Below are 16,504 nucleotides of genomic sequence, written 5' to 3'. Positions count from 1 at the left end.
TGATGTTAATTCTGCTTGAGTTCGCTCAGCTCACGAGCTGGCTGTTAGCAGAATAATGTGGATAAATGTTTTGTAGGCACAGAGGAGAGGGGCTGTGTCCATGTCCGTGGGTGACAGACCTCCCTCCCCACCTCCTGATCCAATCGAAGAGTATTTGCCATCATGGATTGGATTTTCTTGCTCAGCCAGGGATTGGCTCTGACCAGTATGTTTGTTTTGTTGTTCATCCCTGGTGACTGTCAGTAGCACTTGGCTGAATAAACAGAGACTATTGATCAAATTTGAAGTCATTAGCTTGGCAGTTTAAATAGATGCTGGCCTATATGATTAGAACAAGGGAGTAACACATAGGCTGATACAGCTTTATTCAGAATAAAAAGCCTTCTTTTCATGGAGTCTTGTTTGGTGCCATTCAGCTCCCAGTTTTGTGCCTCCCTTAGGTCATGCAAGAATGAGACATTTTGCTTAAAATACCTAAAGTGAAGAGGGTGGCTTTGCTTGTGTAAGAGAGCAATAACACGAATATAACAGGGATCCGCTGAACTTTGATACTAATTGGAGATCAGGTTTGGAAGAAGGGGGTGCTACCATGAGGTTATTGGTTAACCACATTCAGCTAGGGCATATCCTGGGAGGAATCCTGCTCCATCTGCAGGCCCCCAGCTCCAAAGCAGCAGCAGTGTTTGGCTGTCCATCTCGCTGCTGCTCAGCTGAGAGACACACGGCTGTTAGATCTGGCTGTTTGTACCCAAACATGATGGGTGATTAATTACTTCTGAAGGAAGGCGTTTCCTTTTAGTGGCTGCCGCCGTGCCATGTGCCTGACAGCCTTCTACATCATTTGAACATTTCGGATGGAGTATTTTGCTGAGGGCGTTCTGGACCACTCTGAGATCCCATTCCAGAGGATGAGCAGTGCTGTGTGAATGCCCCAGCATGGAGAAGCACTAATCTCCTTCCTGCCAGCCCGGTGCTCCTGAGTCACAGAGCTGCATGTCCCTCGAGAGCGTGCACATTCAGCACCGGGATGCACATGGATTGACCCACATTTCCTCAGGCACAGCAGCAGTCACGTGCAGCTCATTGCCAGGAAATCAGATGAGAACTGATGTAACTCAGTTCATCCAGCGTTTGCATGGCCCGGGCCAAAGTGCTTTTGGGGATTTACTTGTGTGACTAATAGGTGATTAGGTGGATTGGAGGGAGTGTATCTATGTGCTTCTTGTAGACAAGACTTATCCTGTAACAATGGCCGCACCAAAAAAAGTCTCTTACACATCATTCTCTCATTGTAGTTTTTAAATGGGGCTGGTTATTCAATCAGATTTTCTTCCTCTACGTAAAAGCTTTCATACTAATTCCTTGGAAAGTTTGTTACATAGGGATGTTTTCCCTGTGACAGCTGGACGAATGTCCTGTAGAAGGAAACAATGATTCAGTCCTGGGGTTAATAAAAGAACAAAAGTAGGTGAATGAATGGTAAAAATTTGGCTTCACAAAGCTATTAATACCTCTGTAATTGCAGTCTTTTTTTGGAACAAGCCTCGTTTCTGTCCCGTTCTCCTTCGCCTCTGCCACAGCTTCCTAATTCCTGTATATCCACTTGCAGCCCCCCTCCTTCCCCAGTGCCACCGCTGTCACCTCCCCACGTTCCCCCTGGGTTCAGCAGGGCTGGCACAAGGCCCGGGCTAATAAGCCCAGACGGGCTGAGTCCCTGGCAGGTGTCCAGGTGGCTGCTCACCTTTTAGCATCGGTGCCCTCCACAAACATGGGTGTTTGGGGCTTCCTTGGGTTTTTCATTTGTAAACAAGAAGGGTTTGAGCTGAGTTCTGTGAACAAATGAAAAAATAGACATAAAGAAGTGGAGAGAGATTTGTAGCCTCTTGGGCAGATGTTGAAAGGGATTATAACGGGCTGAATAATCACAAAACAAGCTGGAGGTTGGAAAGATTTCCAGGAGTTAAAAACAATATTGTAAAACAGCTAATGTACCTTATTCAAAATGAGAAATGATGCCAAGAATTTAATTTGGGCAAACACAATTTTTCTTCTATCTTCCTGTTTTTTAAACTTTGCACCTTTATTTTAGCTTCTGTATAGAAAATTAAAGTAATTGTTCCATTCTGTAGCTCAGCACTTAATCAGCCTGAATTATTTTTTAAAATTTTACCTGGATGGTCAAGGTGTCATTTTTCCCATTTTTTTGCATATGCCTCTTGAATCATCTGGGATCTGATGGATATAATTTGAATATGGAATGGTAATGAAGATGAAAATAGATGTGTGCCAAGAGCTGGTAACAAGGAAACCATCAAGAAGAGAAGTTAGTGGAATGTTTAATTCCATCTAGTGTGGGCAGTTTTCCCCCTAAGACATTAAAAGCATTCATACCTCAGCACTAAGATCCAAGTTAGGATCAAGACTTCATTTATTATGGGCCATTAGGCTCTGCCACTTCTTTCCAGCACCAACTCCATCTTGATGATCCATATGTTTGTTATCCTCAGGTTGATAACGACAGCCCAGGGAGCTCTGGGAAGAAAGAAGTACTTCAGAATGAATTCCAGCTGGTTCCGTTTTTGGCTGGCCACTCTCTAAGTAGCCTAGAACAAAATGAACTCATGGCTCTGGGCCTTTTTACTCCCTTACCTCTTCACTGAATATGGACTTTCACTGCCTTGGTTTCTAAGTTAGAGCTCGCTCTGGGTCAGTTCAGAAAGAGCTGCTCCATCTCGTGTTTGTTACCATCCTCACCACAAAGCAAACAGCAGATCTGAGAGTAAGGAAGGAAAAAGCTGTAAGAGCATGAAAAAGTTTCTTTGGCAGCAAGGCCCATGCCTTTGAAAAGCTTTTCATGACAAGAGTTGAGGCTTTTTATGTTTCTATCCAAACACGCCAAAAAGTACTCGGCATACCTCAGTTAAAATCCAAGCATGGAAAACAGCGAGATGTGCTGGAAATCAGGGAAAGTTTCTGAGGCATTTGTTAACCTGAGGTATGTGGTGGTAAAGCAGTGATACGGTGCTGATGCCTTACTTGAAAGAAGGAATGCTTTTCATTTATTTACAAAAAAATTTGGGGTGTTGACTGTCCCTCTTGAAAAGTCATCCAGTACCTGCTGGAATTTGTTCTGGTAGCTGTTACTGAAGTTAGAAGTGCCAGAAGAGGTGCTTGGTAAGTGTTATTCTTTGCAATAGATTTTGAGCAACTGCTTGTTACAAGATTTCCAGTTATTAAAGAAATGCAAAATGAGTCTGGGTTATTCTGAAACAAGTTAGGCCCGGTGCACTGTTCCGAGGTTTCTTCTTTCGATGTACATAGTAGCCTGTAGGCTAAATTTTCCTGTGGAATTTCTGAATTGAAAATTCTTCATTCAGTGTTTCAATATGAATGAAGAAACGTGGATTCTTGAATATTGTGACCACAGTGGTCATCAGTGTTTTTATACTTTTATTTACAACTTGTAAAAATTTCTCTGGCAAAATTTGTTGGTTTGTATTTTCGGTGTTTTTAAAACAGGGGGTTTTTCCCCCCTTCATTTTGCTGGAAGTTAATCTCAACATCAGCAGCTTCCTGGGTCACTGAAGTGATTCTCTTGCCAGCTTCCTGCTCTTGGTTCACAGGGAAGCTTCAGTTTAACACTGAGTTGAGCAGTCCAGAGCCAAAGCTGTATATTGAGCACCAAGGCAACGTTGTGTGGATTGTTTAACTACAAGTCTTCTGCTGATACATTTAAGCCCCCATGGGATGAAGTAATAGTTTACAACTTACACATAACTTAACGCCATTCATTTTTTAAATAACAATGTTCTTGCTTTTGAGCAATCTACTTAGCACTTGATGAAAACCAGACATTAATTTTGTACTGTTTATTAAAATACCCCCATTGGAAACTTTGTTCCTGTAAAGTTGATTTTATACCTTATTTAATTGCAGTAAGATATCAAAGAAGTCAAATACTGGTTTTGTCTGGAAAAACAAGTCTCAGTTTTAAATTGAGATTGAGAATGTGTTAAATTACATTTTTTTCCTTCTTTACAATAGTGCTTTACATTCAAATTGCTTTGTTGAAATACTGACACTACCTGTATGTGAAGGAATGTAAATATCAGCCACTCTTTGGAGATACAAAACATATGTTTTATGTCTTAAACTGAGAAATCTGCTTCGTTTTGGCTTGGAAGTTGTAGACCTTTTACTGTTTGACAAAAATTCAGTGTTTCTATTGAACTGTTGCTTGGCTGTATCTACTCAGACTTTGCCAAGATTTTCTGTACCAAGGTTTCTTCTTTCACAGGTTTTACATGTTCTGTAGCAGCAGGTCGGACTCCTTTCTGCTTTCTGCATAACAAGCAGATATTCTGAGGCACGGCAATATTTATATATTGAGCGGGAGATAGTACTGGGTTAGAAAGTACAAAGTTGTGTGTTGTGTTCCTGACATTTCAAAACTGTTTTGCTCCGTGGACAGGACCCCAAGGCTGGGTCTGGTTTAATTGGTGTGAGTGCTTGTGTATTCTACGAATTGTAGTGCTCAGTTAAGCACCCGCAAATGTGTTGATTCTGGTTTTGGTCTCTTGTTCTGCACTTTCTCCCCCGTTATAAACCAGCAGAGAGCAGTTGTGCAGGTTTTCCTCACGGAATTAGGAAATGAATGGCTTGTAAAAGCTCGAAGTCCATTAATTGGACAGTGTTTTGTGGGGGAAGAAAGCTGCTGTTAGTGGAGAAACATACTTGTAACTTGAATCTCACAAACTGCTTATAAAACATACATTGTAGTAGTGGTCTGGGTAGCCCCGTAGAGAATACCTGGAAAGAAGGAGAATCTAAATTTCTGTGTTTTATATTCAACATAATATTTATTGGAAAAGCCTTTTATGTACTGAATTAGTAAGCAAATGATCAGCTGCACGAGAGTCCTTCTAGGCTTCTTTTTGGTAATGAAAATAAGGCATTCAAGGCTTTATAACTTGAACTTACGAAAGTGGAGATCAGAGACACCTTAAATGAAACACGCCTCCCTGAAATGCTGACTGAGCACAGGCACTGTTCTCCGCTACAGGAGCGTCAACTATTTCATACCTAATTTATGCCTCAGCAATATCTGGAATGTTCAGGGTTTATTTTCTGTATTTGATTTTTAATTTGCTGTTGTTCACCTCACATTTTCCAGAGAAGCAAATTCATACCTCTGAACATTTGGACAGGATTTCTAGAAAGGACGTTTTGTTACTGGGACTCTGGGATTAGGACTGGGCTTGAGCTCAACCCTCAGTTCCGCCTGGGACCTGTTGTGAGCAATGTTGGGATGAGAACATGGTCCTGTTAGGTGCTGACATTTGTAGGGATTTGAAAAAGATGCTTTGAAACCTCCATGGTGTTAAAAGTACAAAATATTTGTTGTGATCTTAGTAAAATTCAGTTTGGAATCCGAGTTATGAGTGCATGTGGGTGGAGGAACGTGTTTTTCATGCTTTAGGAATTTTTTTCCAGATGCTTCTGCAGTGCTTGGGTAACTATAAAAGTGAAGTATTAAGATTTCAGCATGGATTTATTCCTTAGTTTTAATGCAATTTAGGAAAATTGAGCCACATAGTTTCCTGGTGTGTTTTAAACTTTTATTTTGGTGATGATGTCGCACAGCTCACGTTGTGTCTGATCCAAAGTGTGAACACAAGAATGTGCAAGGCATGCAGATAAGTCTGTCTGGATAGACACCACTTGCTTGGAAATATGAATTATTCAATGCAAATGCACGTGGTTAGAGATGCAAAAGATTGAATAAGGGAAGAATTCCAAAGCTGTGTTGATCCCAGCAACTACAACTTGCACAGTGAAGTGTAGAGTAAATGAAAAGTCCATTTTGTATTTCCAGCAGGAATTTTTTCATTGAAATTGTTTCTTCAGCTCTCACCTAAGAGGTTGTATTTGCCCTGAGAACAGCATATTATTCTGTGTGTTTTTAACAGCAATTCTGAGGTTTTTACAGATATTCCTGTATCTTGCTAGTGCATACAGAAGCTGATGCTGTAGCTGAAGCCTGAGTGTATTCTTTGTTTTCAGGGAATCAGGAGACCATTTGTGAACACTTTAAAAAAGCAAAAACTTGACTGAATTTGGGAAATCTCCCCTTACAAAATTATTATCCTGCTTGGCTGTGGTCCTGGCAGATGTATTGGTGGGGTAGGAGGACTGAGTTTTAGAAACCATACAGTGGGTATAAATGACCTTATGTTCTGTTAATGTATTTCCTGGTAAAACTGTGTAATTGATGGGGTGTTTTTGGGAATGGCCGTAAAATGGTGATAGTAATAACTGACTTAGCTCTTAAATTCCAGTTCTCACACAAAATGGTTGTGCTTTGGACATGTTTGGAGACAGTCAGCAAAGAGAAATTGGAAGGGATGTGAGGGAAGACAGAACTTCAGGGGCATCTTAGTGACAGAGGAGGTGTCACCAGTGAGGGTCTCGCTTTTGCCCCAGCATGTCTGGCTGTATTTCCTACAGCTGAGCAACCACTGCAGGGCCAAGAAGAACAATTAGCTGAAAGTGGTAATGCAGCAGTCTATGAAAGGTTTGTCCTAAAAAGTAAACTTTAAAAAAAAAAGCAACCATGGAAGTACAATTTGAGTGGCACATAGGACAGATAAACGCCATGGCCAGCTTCTGCTTTCAGAGCTGAGGGTGTGTCTGTAAGACTCAAGCAATTGGGGATACTTGGGGTTTATGTCTATCTAGGAAGTAGGGAACTGTGTGGAGAGTATGACAAGGGTCTTGGCCTGGATTAGAGGGAGACATCACAAAGTCGTAAGAAAACTGAGGCAATAGCTGGGATTTAATGAAAGATGTAATCTGAGAGGTAACCTTTATGTCGGCTATTTGTTAGGGGTGAGCAGAGGGGGAATAAGAGAGAGAAAAGTTGGTATGAGGAATAATTGATAAGCTTATTCCCACCTCTGATTTGTGTGCCTTTCTCATATTCTGTATGTCAGCATTAATTCAGCTTCCTATTGATCTCCCTTTTTTATCCCTGCAAAGTTCTTCAGCTGATTCCATAACTCTTCAGTGTTTCTCTAAGTTTTACATCTCAGTCAGTTAATTTTTAAACTTGCTTTACTGGTCTTGTATTGCACAGTCTCAGTTAACAGGGTATTTAATGAGTCTTGTTCTTCCAATAGCCCTGTGCTGCGTTTTTCAAAGATTTATATTATTGAGGGCTAAGTCAGCTCTTGCTGGTTGTATGTGAAGACTTATTGTTGGAGAATTTTTCAGTTTGAGTAATTCTTAGGAATGGAGATGAAACTCTTGTGTTTTGTCAACTCAGTTTTGTTTGCAGTAGGAGAACTGCCTCTCATTCGTGACTGGTTTCTGCTTAGGTAGGATGGAATTTTGATTCCTGGCTAAGTAGATACTTTAATGACATGTTAATGGACTAATAAAAATGGCTTTTTCTGGGTGTGTGGTTTTTTGAAGATCTCTTCAAAGTTGTCTAGTGTTTGCAACTGGCTACACAAAGCCAAGTTCCAACCCACGAGGAGATCATGCCTTGAAAAGAGGCTTTGATTTTTACTGCAGCCTACACAAAAGGGCCACAAAAAGGCTTCGTGTATCAACTCTAGCGACTCTTTGAGAACTGAGGGTTTTATAATGAAGCCTTGCTTTAATCTGGTAGTCAAGGTCTGGTTTAGCATGAGTTCAGGCAGAGCCTTCCAGTGTCAGGGCATGAATGCAGGGCCTGAAGTCGGAGGGGTCTCGGGGGTTTTTGGTTGATTTGTGTCTCAGATTGCAAATCTCATTGGCACCACAATGCTGAGATCGTTAGTGAAGGCCACTCAGGGTGCACGTCAGGATGAAATTAGTTCCATACAGCTAATTGGCTTATTTGGCAAATGTAAGGGAAGGCTGTGGGTTTGTTTATCTCTTTGTGCTCGCAGGCGCTGCAGCAGTTTGGGTTCGGTTACAGAGAAGTTAAAGCAGTCTGGATTTATGCATTTCAGTCTCAAGCAGATGAAGAGAAAGACCAAAAGTATTCCTAAAGCAAACAAAAAAATTACTAGAATAGAAACCTTGGCCTTTGTGGTGACAATTTAAAGTGCACTTTGTGAATAAAGTGGTGTATTTCAGTTCAGTGATGTGGCTAGCTGTAGAGAAGCTGCATTTTTACACACTTCAGCCATCTTTCCTTTCCCATAAACCCATTTTTTTGTACCCCACCACATATAAATGATTGTCACTCTTAAAAAAGCCAGACATGTAAAACCTTAGCGGGTTGTCTGGTAGTAGAAATAAAACCAGACCTTATCTGCAGTAAAGTCTCATTTCAGGTTATGTGCAGAGAACACAACTGTAAGCAGAGTCATTCCTCAGGGCGTTTCAGAAGGGGTGGCTTGTGGTATTCAGAGTATTTTCCACAAAATCCATGGAACTGTTTGGACGAGACATGATTTCACGTAACAGATTCACTAAAGATTTTAATTGTGGGCCGTGAGCTTTGGGGTGTTGGAGCAGCATGTGGTGAATAGCTGATGTTTGCTTTTTTTCTCCTATTTTGGGGGAGGTTTTTTTCCACTTAATGCGTATTATTTTTGCCATGTAGCCTTCCCAAAACTGTTACTCAGAATGGTGGGATTTCTGCTACGGAAACCACCCTGTGAGCTGGCACACACAGGGGACTGTCCTGCAGGGGCACCTCCAACACAGCCTACCAGGTTCACAAGTCAAAACCTGTGCAGACTTTGAAGCATTAGCAGAGGTATTTCCATTACTTGGATGCCTCAAATTTGACCTGCTTTGCAGCCTTTTTCATTTTCCAATTGTGTGCAGTAACTTTACTTTCATTTTATGTCAAGATCTTTATTACTTTCTCTTCCAAAGCCTCATTGTTCTTCTCTGCTTCTATCTTAGAACAAACCAACCAGCCTGTGGTGCTTGTAATGATTGTGCTGCATCTCTCTTACAATTAAAGATGGTCTACACAGAAGGAAATATTAAGTGAAGTCCTTTCTACGCCATCAGCCTGCTGGCCTGTGTTTATCTTCTGTCACAAAGTAAAACAAATGTATCCTGGAATCTGGCTGCCTGTTTGTGCAAGCATAAATAATTAACCTGGCATATCCAAGGGACGGCCAGAGATGGCTGAAAGGTATATTTGCCAGCACGGTTCACTGTGTCCTCCTCCCCACCCGCCTTTCCTAAGGAAGATGTGGACACATTGCTGGTTTGTCTTGTCTCCAAAATTAACTTGGATGCTAAATTGAAGGCCGTGGTTAGCTCAGATCATATCCACATGTAAAGGTCCTTAATTTGAGCATGGAGGCTCCTACCTTTAACTTGCAAAGTGTGAATGACTGCTGTCCCAGGTGCACATTTGCCTGCTGTTTTGCATTGGTACAGGCTGGGCCTATGGAATATTTTCATCACTTGCCTTATTTACTTTACTTTTTCCCTGCAGGAAACTGTGTCGTTTGTACACTGTGCAGCTGGAAACACTTGTAGCATCTTAGCAGTGTGCTATGGGATGGGGTATGTTGGGAGTTGGACTCTGTGATCCTTATGGGTCCCTTCCAAATGGAGACATTCTGTGGTGTATGGGAATAAATCTGGTGCTGATGCAGAGTCAGGCTCTGTTTACTTGGGAATGTTTGAAATCGTTCCTCTCCCAGACTGTTTTTCTGTGCCTCCCTGCAAGTGCTGCCCTTGCTGCAGGATGGTGTCTCGGGGTGAATTAGCAGCTTTCTGATGCAATTCTCAGCTGGGTTGTTGAGACACTGGTGCCACTCCGTGCTCTCCTCACTACACCCGTCCTGCTCCTGCGGCACCTCCTGAACCACAACAGATGTTTCATTTCTGTTTGGAAGCGGGGTGGACAACCAGGGCCTGGCAGAGAAACCTCTCAGCTCACTCAAGTTACATCCCCAGGGTGAATACTGACTTTGTCTAAAGCTCATCCTTTCTTCACCTCCTGCCAAATATGCTTTCACACTAGCACTTGACCCAGCTGGCTAATTTGGCCTTTGAAATTATCTCAGTAATGTCAGGTACTTAAAAAAACATTCCCATCCCTTTATAAATATTATAATCTAGATGTAAAGACATTGTTTCAGTGTTGTTTGGGATCTCTTGTATTAAAAAAAGAAGTTTTTCAGAGCTGTGCAACAATCAGGAGGGGAGCATAAACAAATCCTGTGTCAGGCTGAAACAAGTTGGTTGACTTTGAGGAGGCAGAATGTAAATACCCAAGTCAGGAGAATTAGTACCTTTTGTAATGTTGCAACAAATGCACAGAGATCACCCCTGCTGACAAGCCCAGAGCCTTCCTTGTTTAAAAGAAAGAAAAACCAAAGGAAAAAGCACTTGCGAAAATGGGCAAAGAGGGGGTTTGGGCAAGTCCTGGGCAAAGAGCACCTCAGTGCCAGGTTTGCAGTTTAGGGTCTGTCTCGTTCTCCTAAACCCCCTCTGAACCAGGGATAAAATGAGTAACTTTTTAAAGCCTTTGTAGCTAAACCTACCCAAGGCCATTAATTTTGGGTTGATAGTAGCAGCCATCAGGTCCTCTCCTGTTGGAGACAATGTGTTTAAGAAGGAAATGTGGCACATTCCCAGCTTTGCACAGCAGGGAGGGGCTGTCTCCTCTGCTGCTGGCGTGGTTTCACATCCAAGTCTCCCATTGCTGACCTTTGCCACCTGTTTTTTTACTGGAATTTAGAAATCTGTGGCTTTTAAGTGATACAGCTCTTGCAAATATTTTTTGCTCTAGTGGATTTAACATGCAAATAGTGGAATAGAGCCAATGGTCCATCTCGGGCAGCCTCATTTTGGAGATTGCTCCATAAAGGTTTATTTCAGCTATTAGCTTTTGTGCCAATATTTTTCTTACAAGAAAGAGTAATAATTTTTGCAACCTAAAATTGAGGGTTTCACAGGCTGTGAGTGGAAAATTGGCAGCTGTGCTCATCTACTGTAGACACAAAGGCTGGGGCAGAGGGAAAAGAGTTAAATGAAAAATATAATTCTTCAATAATAACTTTAGAAATGTATGCTGCTATTTTGAAAGCACATCTGAAATACAGAATAAAGGTAATAATTACATGTACAGACCATATGCAGAAAGTTACAGATGTCATCCTTCTCCAGCTCAATAAATTATTCTTAAAATTGGGGATGGCAAAGTAGAGTTCTTTTATTTTTGAAATCTCACAGGAACTTCAGAATTCCTTTTGGCTGGTACTAGCATGCTCAGGTTCTGATTTTATTTGTACTTAGTCTCTCTTTTTTGGGTCATTTTTCCTCTGAAACACTCACAACAGGAAGAGGAAATTAAAGGTTGCTCTTTCGTGCTTCCATAGAGCAGCGGATGGTGATTCTCTAATCCTGTGTTGTTTCAAATTGAATTGCCATAGTCCTGCACACTTCTCTTTTTGGTCAGCTGCTTAAAAAAAAAAATACGAGAGAAGCTTTCTCTGATTATACAGTTTGCCAGTGTAAGAAATAAGTAATTTTTAATCCGTTCTAAAAATACTTTCCTGGTGCGGCTGCTTTAATTATTACTAAGACGGAGGATTTGTGTATTTTTTTCCATAAGATTCTGGGTTAAATAGTGGATTTCTTTGGTCTGTTTGCTTGACACGGGAGGTGAAACAGTTTTTACTCTGCAGCTTGTGTTAGGTAGGGAATGTTTCTCTGGAACTGAGAGGTGGAATTCTAGTAGAAGTATATAAAAATAAATAAATAAAGTATTTGTTCCTTTGCACCTTCCCTTTCCCCAGTATAGAATTACAGTGAGACTGAAGTTAAGTCAGGAAGGAGGGGAGATGGAGATGAGAAGGGGAAATGGTCCATACCTGGGGAATAGGCCATTGATTATCTTCTGAGCCTGCATTCTCCTGCTGAAAGATCTCTTTTTTTCCCACTGGGGAAAGAGACTCCCTCAAAAGTAATTAGGTCTTTCATCGTTACCTTCCTCTCTTGGATCTTAGTTTGAGATAAGTTAGAGCTCTAATATTTTCCTCTTTGGCTCTGGAGTTGTTTTTCCTGGCCTGTTAGAAGAGTTTAATGGATACTAAACAACTTGGATTGCTGAGATCCTACTGAGCAGTCCTTATGGAAAAGCAAAATTAGACTTGTAGCTGGTAATAGACCTGTTAGAAATGGAGATTGATGCGAGTTTCCTGATCTAATTTTTTCTTAAACTGCTGTGCTGGTGAATAGAATTGGAGAGAGGGAAATGATGTCTCATTTGTGGCCATTTCAAAGGAAAACATCTTGATGCAGGTTTTTTTTCAAGCATATTTTTTTTTCTCCTGAGTGAGGCCCTGTCATACTTATCCCCAAACCTTTGTGTATTTACAGATTGCTTCTGCTGTTGCAGAATTCCTCCCATGCTTTGTTTCACCATGTATCCCCTACTTTGTGTGCAAGGAGCAGGAGGTTGCACTGCATTTGATGGGACTTAATGAAGAGGTCTCTTCCAGGAATCCCAGAACTGTTCTTTCTTCAGAAAATGTTTAGCCTTGTTCTAAAATGGATGGATTCTGAAACAACAACAAAAATCTGGTTTAGCATTTGTGTAAACATGAAGTAAAGAAAATTAGGAGGTTTTAATGCTAAGGGATGTTCATTAAATCTTCTGTGTGTTCTAACAATAGAATTAAAGCAGCAAATATAAAGCCAAATTTATATGTAAATATTCCAATCCCATATAAAGAAAACAATGCTCGCATTTAGTATTTAGGTGGTTTTTTTATGAATCATGATCAGGTATTATTTTAGCTGATATGATTACCAAAAAGCTTTTTTTTTTACTGTTTTAAGATTTCTTTATCTACTTTTTTGTTTTGCAGTATTATGTGCCAAGAATCTCGCAAAGAAAGATTTCTTCAGTAAGTATGTCCTAATTGTGTAACTTTCTGCTCTGGATTAATCAGATTTATTTGGAGATGGTGCTTTACTGTGGAGGCTCATCTGTGTGTGTCATTTGCTCTGTGGTTCCCTTCTCGGAGCAGCACTGCATTACTACAGGAATACACATTACTCTGAGCTGTAGATTGTGTGGACTTCAGGGTTGGAAACACTGAGGGCTCACAAATTTCCAGCTGAAAATCTGGCTGATGGAACCACAGGCAGGCTGCTGTTCACAGCTCTGTGCTGGGGGGTACCAAGAGCATCCACCTGAAAGACAGGATTTACTAAAATACTTTTAGGATAAAGGCAGCTGTCCTTTCTTGAGGGGGAGCTTCTATGGCATTGTCTTGGAAGTAGCAAAACAAAGGACTGTGTTCAACAGCACCTTTTTCTTTCCACAGGACTTCCTGACCCGTTTGCTAAAATAGTTGTGGATGGGTCAGGTCAGTGCCATTCCACTGACACTGTGAAGAACACGTTGGACCCCAAATGGAACCAGCATTACGATCTGTGAGTTGGTTGTAAGGTCATAAGTAAACAGTATTCTAGAGATTTATCTAGTGAATAAATAGTGCAGGGTTGGCACTGCAACTTCATTTTGTGTTATCAAGTCACATTTCCTAGAATCTCAGGACAGTTTGGTTGAAAGGAACCTTAAAGATCATCCAGTTCCACTCCCTGCCAGGGACACCTTCCACTAGATCAGGTTGCTCCCAGCGTGGCCTTGGGCACTTCCAGGGATGGGACAGCCACAGCTTCTCTGGGCAACCTGTGCCAGGGCCGCCCCACCCTCACAGGGAAGAATTTCTTCCCAATATCCCATCTAACCCTGCCTTCTCAGAAGACTGATTTTTTTTCAAGAAGAAATAATAAAGAGTGGTACTTTGCTTTTAGATGTTTGAATCTGTAGATATTTGTGTGGCAGGTACACAGCACAAGGGCTTAGTGAGCTCTCCTGGAGCAGTGCCATCCAGGTTTTACAGAAAATTGTCCTTGTTGGAATGATTTATTTTCTTCAAATTATTAGAACCATAAATTCTAAAGTTTTGTACGTTAATCGACTTGTTACTTAGCTTTTAATGAGGCTGGCTGTAGTTAAATTCATACTGCAGCAATATCAATTTCCCATGCTGTGTGAAATCACTGTGCAGTAATTCATTAATAACAGCATTTTGGGCATAAGCACTTGTGTATTTATAATAAAGAGGCATGACCGATGTACTAAAATGTGTCAGAATTTGTACCAATTACAGCGTCAGTTCTGTGAAGTAAAAAGAGGTTGTTATTTCTAAAATTAGTCTTTTAATATGTATTTTTCTAGATACGTTGGGAAAACAGATTCCATAACCATCAGTGTATGGAACCATAAAAAAATCCATAAGAAACAGGGAGCTGGCTTCCTGGGGTGTGTCCGACTCCTCTCCAATGCCATCAGCAGGCTAAAAGATACTGGATGTAAGAGCAATTCCACCCTGGTGTGACCAGGAACCCTCCATGCCCTGTACCTGAGTAGTGAATAGTGTTCCCAGCCAGCCCTTCCCAGGGTTGATTTTTGCAATTCTCCTTTGCAGACCAGCGTTTGGATCTATGCAAACTCAACCCCACAGACACCGATGCTGTCCGAGGCCAAATAGTGGGTAAGAATGATCCCAGCTAAATTCCATCTGCTTGGTAAATATCCATAGGGAAAAACTCCTCTAGTTGCTGCTTCTGTGCCTGTTCTGTGTTGTTTCTTTTGATTTTAATGGGATTAAATTACATAACCTGAAAATTTTCATTGCACTCCTATGCAGGAGTTTGTTTCCTCTCAGTTGATGACGGGAAACAGCATTAAAAACAGGGAATGCATCTGGCAAGGCTTCTACTGCATCTCTGGAAGGGTGAATGTCACTGTGAAATGATGCATTTGACCAAGGTGACAGGCAGAGAGAACCTTAGGTGTTAGAAAAGGATCTGGAGGAGTTAAAAGGCATTTTACAAGTTGCTGGTTTGATACCTTTGACTCATGCAAGCCATTTCCAAATTTCAATGAGGCCGTGCTCATTTTACAGCAAATTTACCGCACGTTTTGCTGCCCCCACCCAACCCCAGCTTTTCAGTGATACATAAATACATTCGGCAAACTCCAAATTCTCGCCCTACGATGACATCTAGTGGTGAGCAATTTTTTTCCAACTTCCCTTTCTGGATCCTCATGAAACCCAGATGTAGAACCTGACATGTTTGATATTTACAGAAATAAACTCAAGTTTTGAGGGGATGACCCTCTGTTTTCTCTTCAGCTTTTTAAAAATTATTAATGCTTTAAGAGAATAAAAGGAATTTTGGTAATTGATGTGTTCTTGTGTGTAGGATAGTGCTTTCCTTAATATTTTACCCTGTATAAATGTGGATTTTTTTGCTTGTTGCTGTTTAGGAATGCAGTTTTTCTTTCATTGACCTGAGTTTGTGTTTTCTTCTTTCAGTCAGTTTACAGACTCGGGACAGAATAGGCACAGGAGGTTCTGTAGTAGACTGCAGAGGGCTTTTGGAAAATGAAGGGTAAGGGCTGTTTTCTTTTTACTTAATTAGAACAGTGGTTGATATGTTGCAAGACTGTAACTAATTAGAAACTTAAGTATCGATGTGACGTGTAGTAAGGTTGTAACTGGATAACTGCTTGAAGAAAATAGGCTAAACTGGGTAAGACTTGATTTTTTTTTTTTTTGTTACCTGTGCTGAGAAATGTGGGTATAAAAACATTAAGAAAATGGCACCTCTTGGGTTAAAAGTTGCATTACTTGAAGTTGTGGGGAGAGAGAAACAGTCATTTCTGCATTCACTTCTCTTGTGATGGAAACTCTTGAAGTTTCCCCATTTGCAGAACGGTTTATGAAGATTCTGGGCCGGGGAGGCCGCTGAGCTGCTTCATGGAGGAGCCGGCTCCGTACACGGACACAACGGGAGCGGCGGGAGGAGGCGGCTGCCGCTTCCTGGAGTCTCCCAGCCAGGACCAGAGGCTCCAGGCCCAGCGGCTCCGCACGCCAGAGGTCAGAGCTCACGTACAGACACCTCAGAACAGGCCCCACGGCCACCAGTCACCTGAGCTACCTGAAGGCTACGGTGAGTGACCCACAGCTGTAAAACTGAAAGGGGTTCATTTTTCCAAATTCTCCCTTTTTAATACATCGAGGTGTTTTGCGTGTTGGAACAGGCAGCATCCACGTGCATCTCATGTTGCATTTTGGAAAAGGAACTAAGTGCAGATGGGAGTTTGAGATTGGCTAATTAGCAGCTGGCTACGCCAGGATACACTGAGGGGTTGATGGTATATTAAACATGAGGTTGTGGTATGATGCTGTTACAGAAAATTCACTGCTAATCTTGGCTGTGTATCTAGGGAGAACGAATGTAAAGAGCTCTTTAAACTAGAGCAGTAATGCTATTTTTTCCTTCCCCCTTGGCATGTTGTGTAGGTTTGAGCCCACATTTGAGAAAAGATCAGGAAAATATATAAAAGCAACAAAGAAACCAATAGTACAGAAGATTAGGAAAGATGAGATTAAGGAGAATTTAAATCTCAGAAAAGAGCACACCAAATCTAGGAGTAAAGAAATCTAGTTTG

At 41.3% G+C, this 16,504-nt stretch overlaps 1 protein-coding gene across 4 annotated transcripts in view; it reads left to right on the top strand.

Moving 5' to 3' along the window:
• The window catches only part of SMURF1 (SMAD specific E3 ubiquitin protein ligase 1), a 45,618-nt gene that overhangs the window by 13,481 nt on the left and 15,633 nt on the right, over positions 1–16,504 (top strand). For 2 of the 4 annotated variants that reach the window (XM_042037032.1, XM_042037031.1), the window contains exons 2-7: positions 12,840–12,878; positions 13,302–13,410; positions 14,222–14,355; positions 14,472–14,537; positions 15,366–15,441; positions 15,764–16,002. In XM_042037032.1, coding sequence (XP_041892966.1) covers positions 12,840–12,878; positions 13,302–13,410; positions 14,222–14,355; positions 14,472–14,537; positions 15,366–15,441; positions 15,764–16,002 — 663 coding nt within the window. Of the gene's footprint in view, positions 1–12,839; positions 12,879–13,301; positions 13,411–14,221; positions 14,356–14,471; positions 14,538–15,365; positions 15,442–15,748; positions 16,003–16,504 lie in introns of all 4 variants that reach the window. The other 2 variants (XM_042037030.1, XM_042037029.1) reach the window with 1 other exon arrangement.

Source organism: Corvus kubaryi, unplaced genomic scaffold (assembly GCF_017639235.1).
Source record: "Corvus kubaryi isolate FWS band 111438036 unplaced genomic scaffold, C.kubaryi_AGA036_p1.0 37387, whole genome shotgun sequence".
Taxonomy (NCBI): domain Eukaryota; kingdom Metazoa; phylum Chordata; class Aves; order Passeriformes; family Corvidae; genus Corvus; species Corvus kubaryi.
Note: the sequence above shows the minus strand (reverse complement) of the source record. Positions and strands in the feature narration are given on the sequence as shown.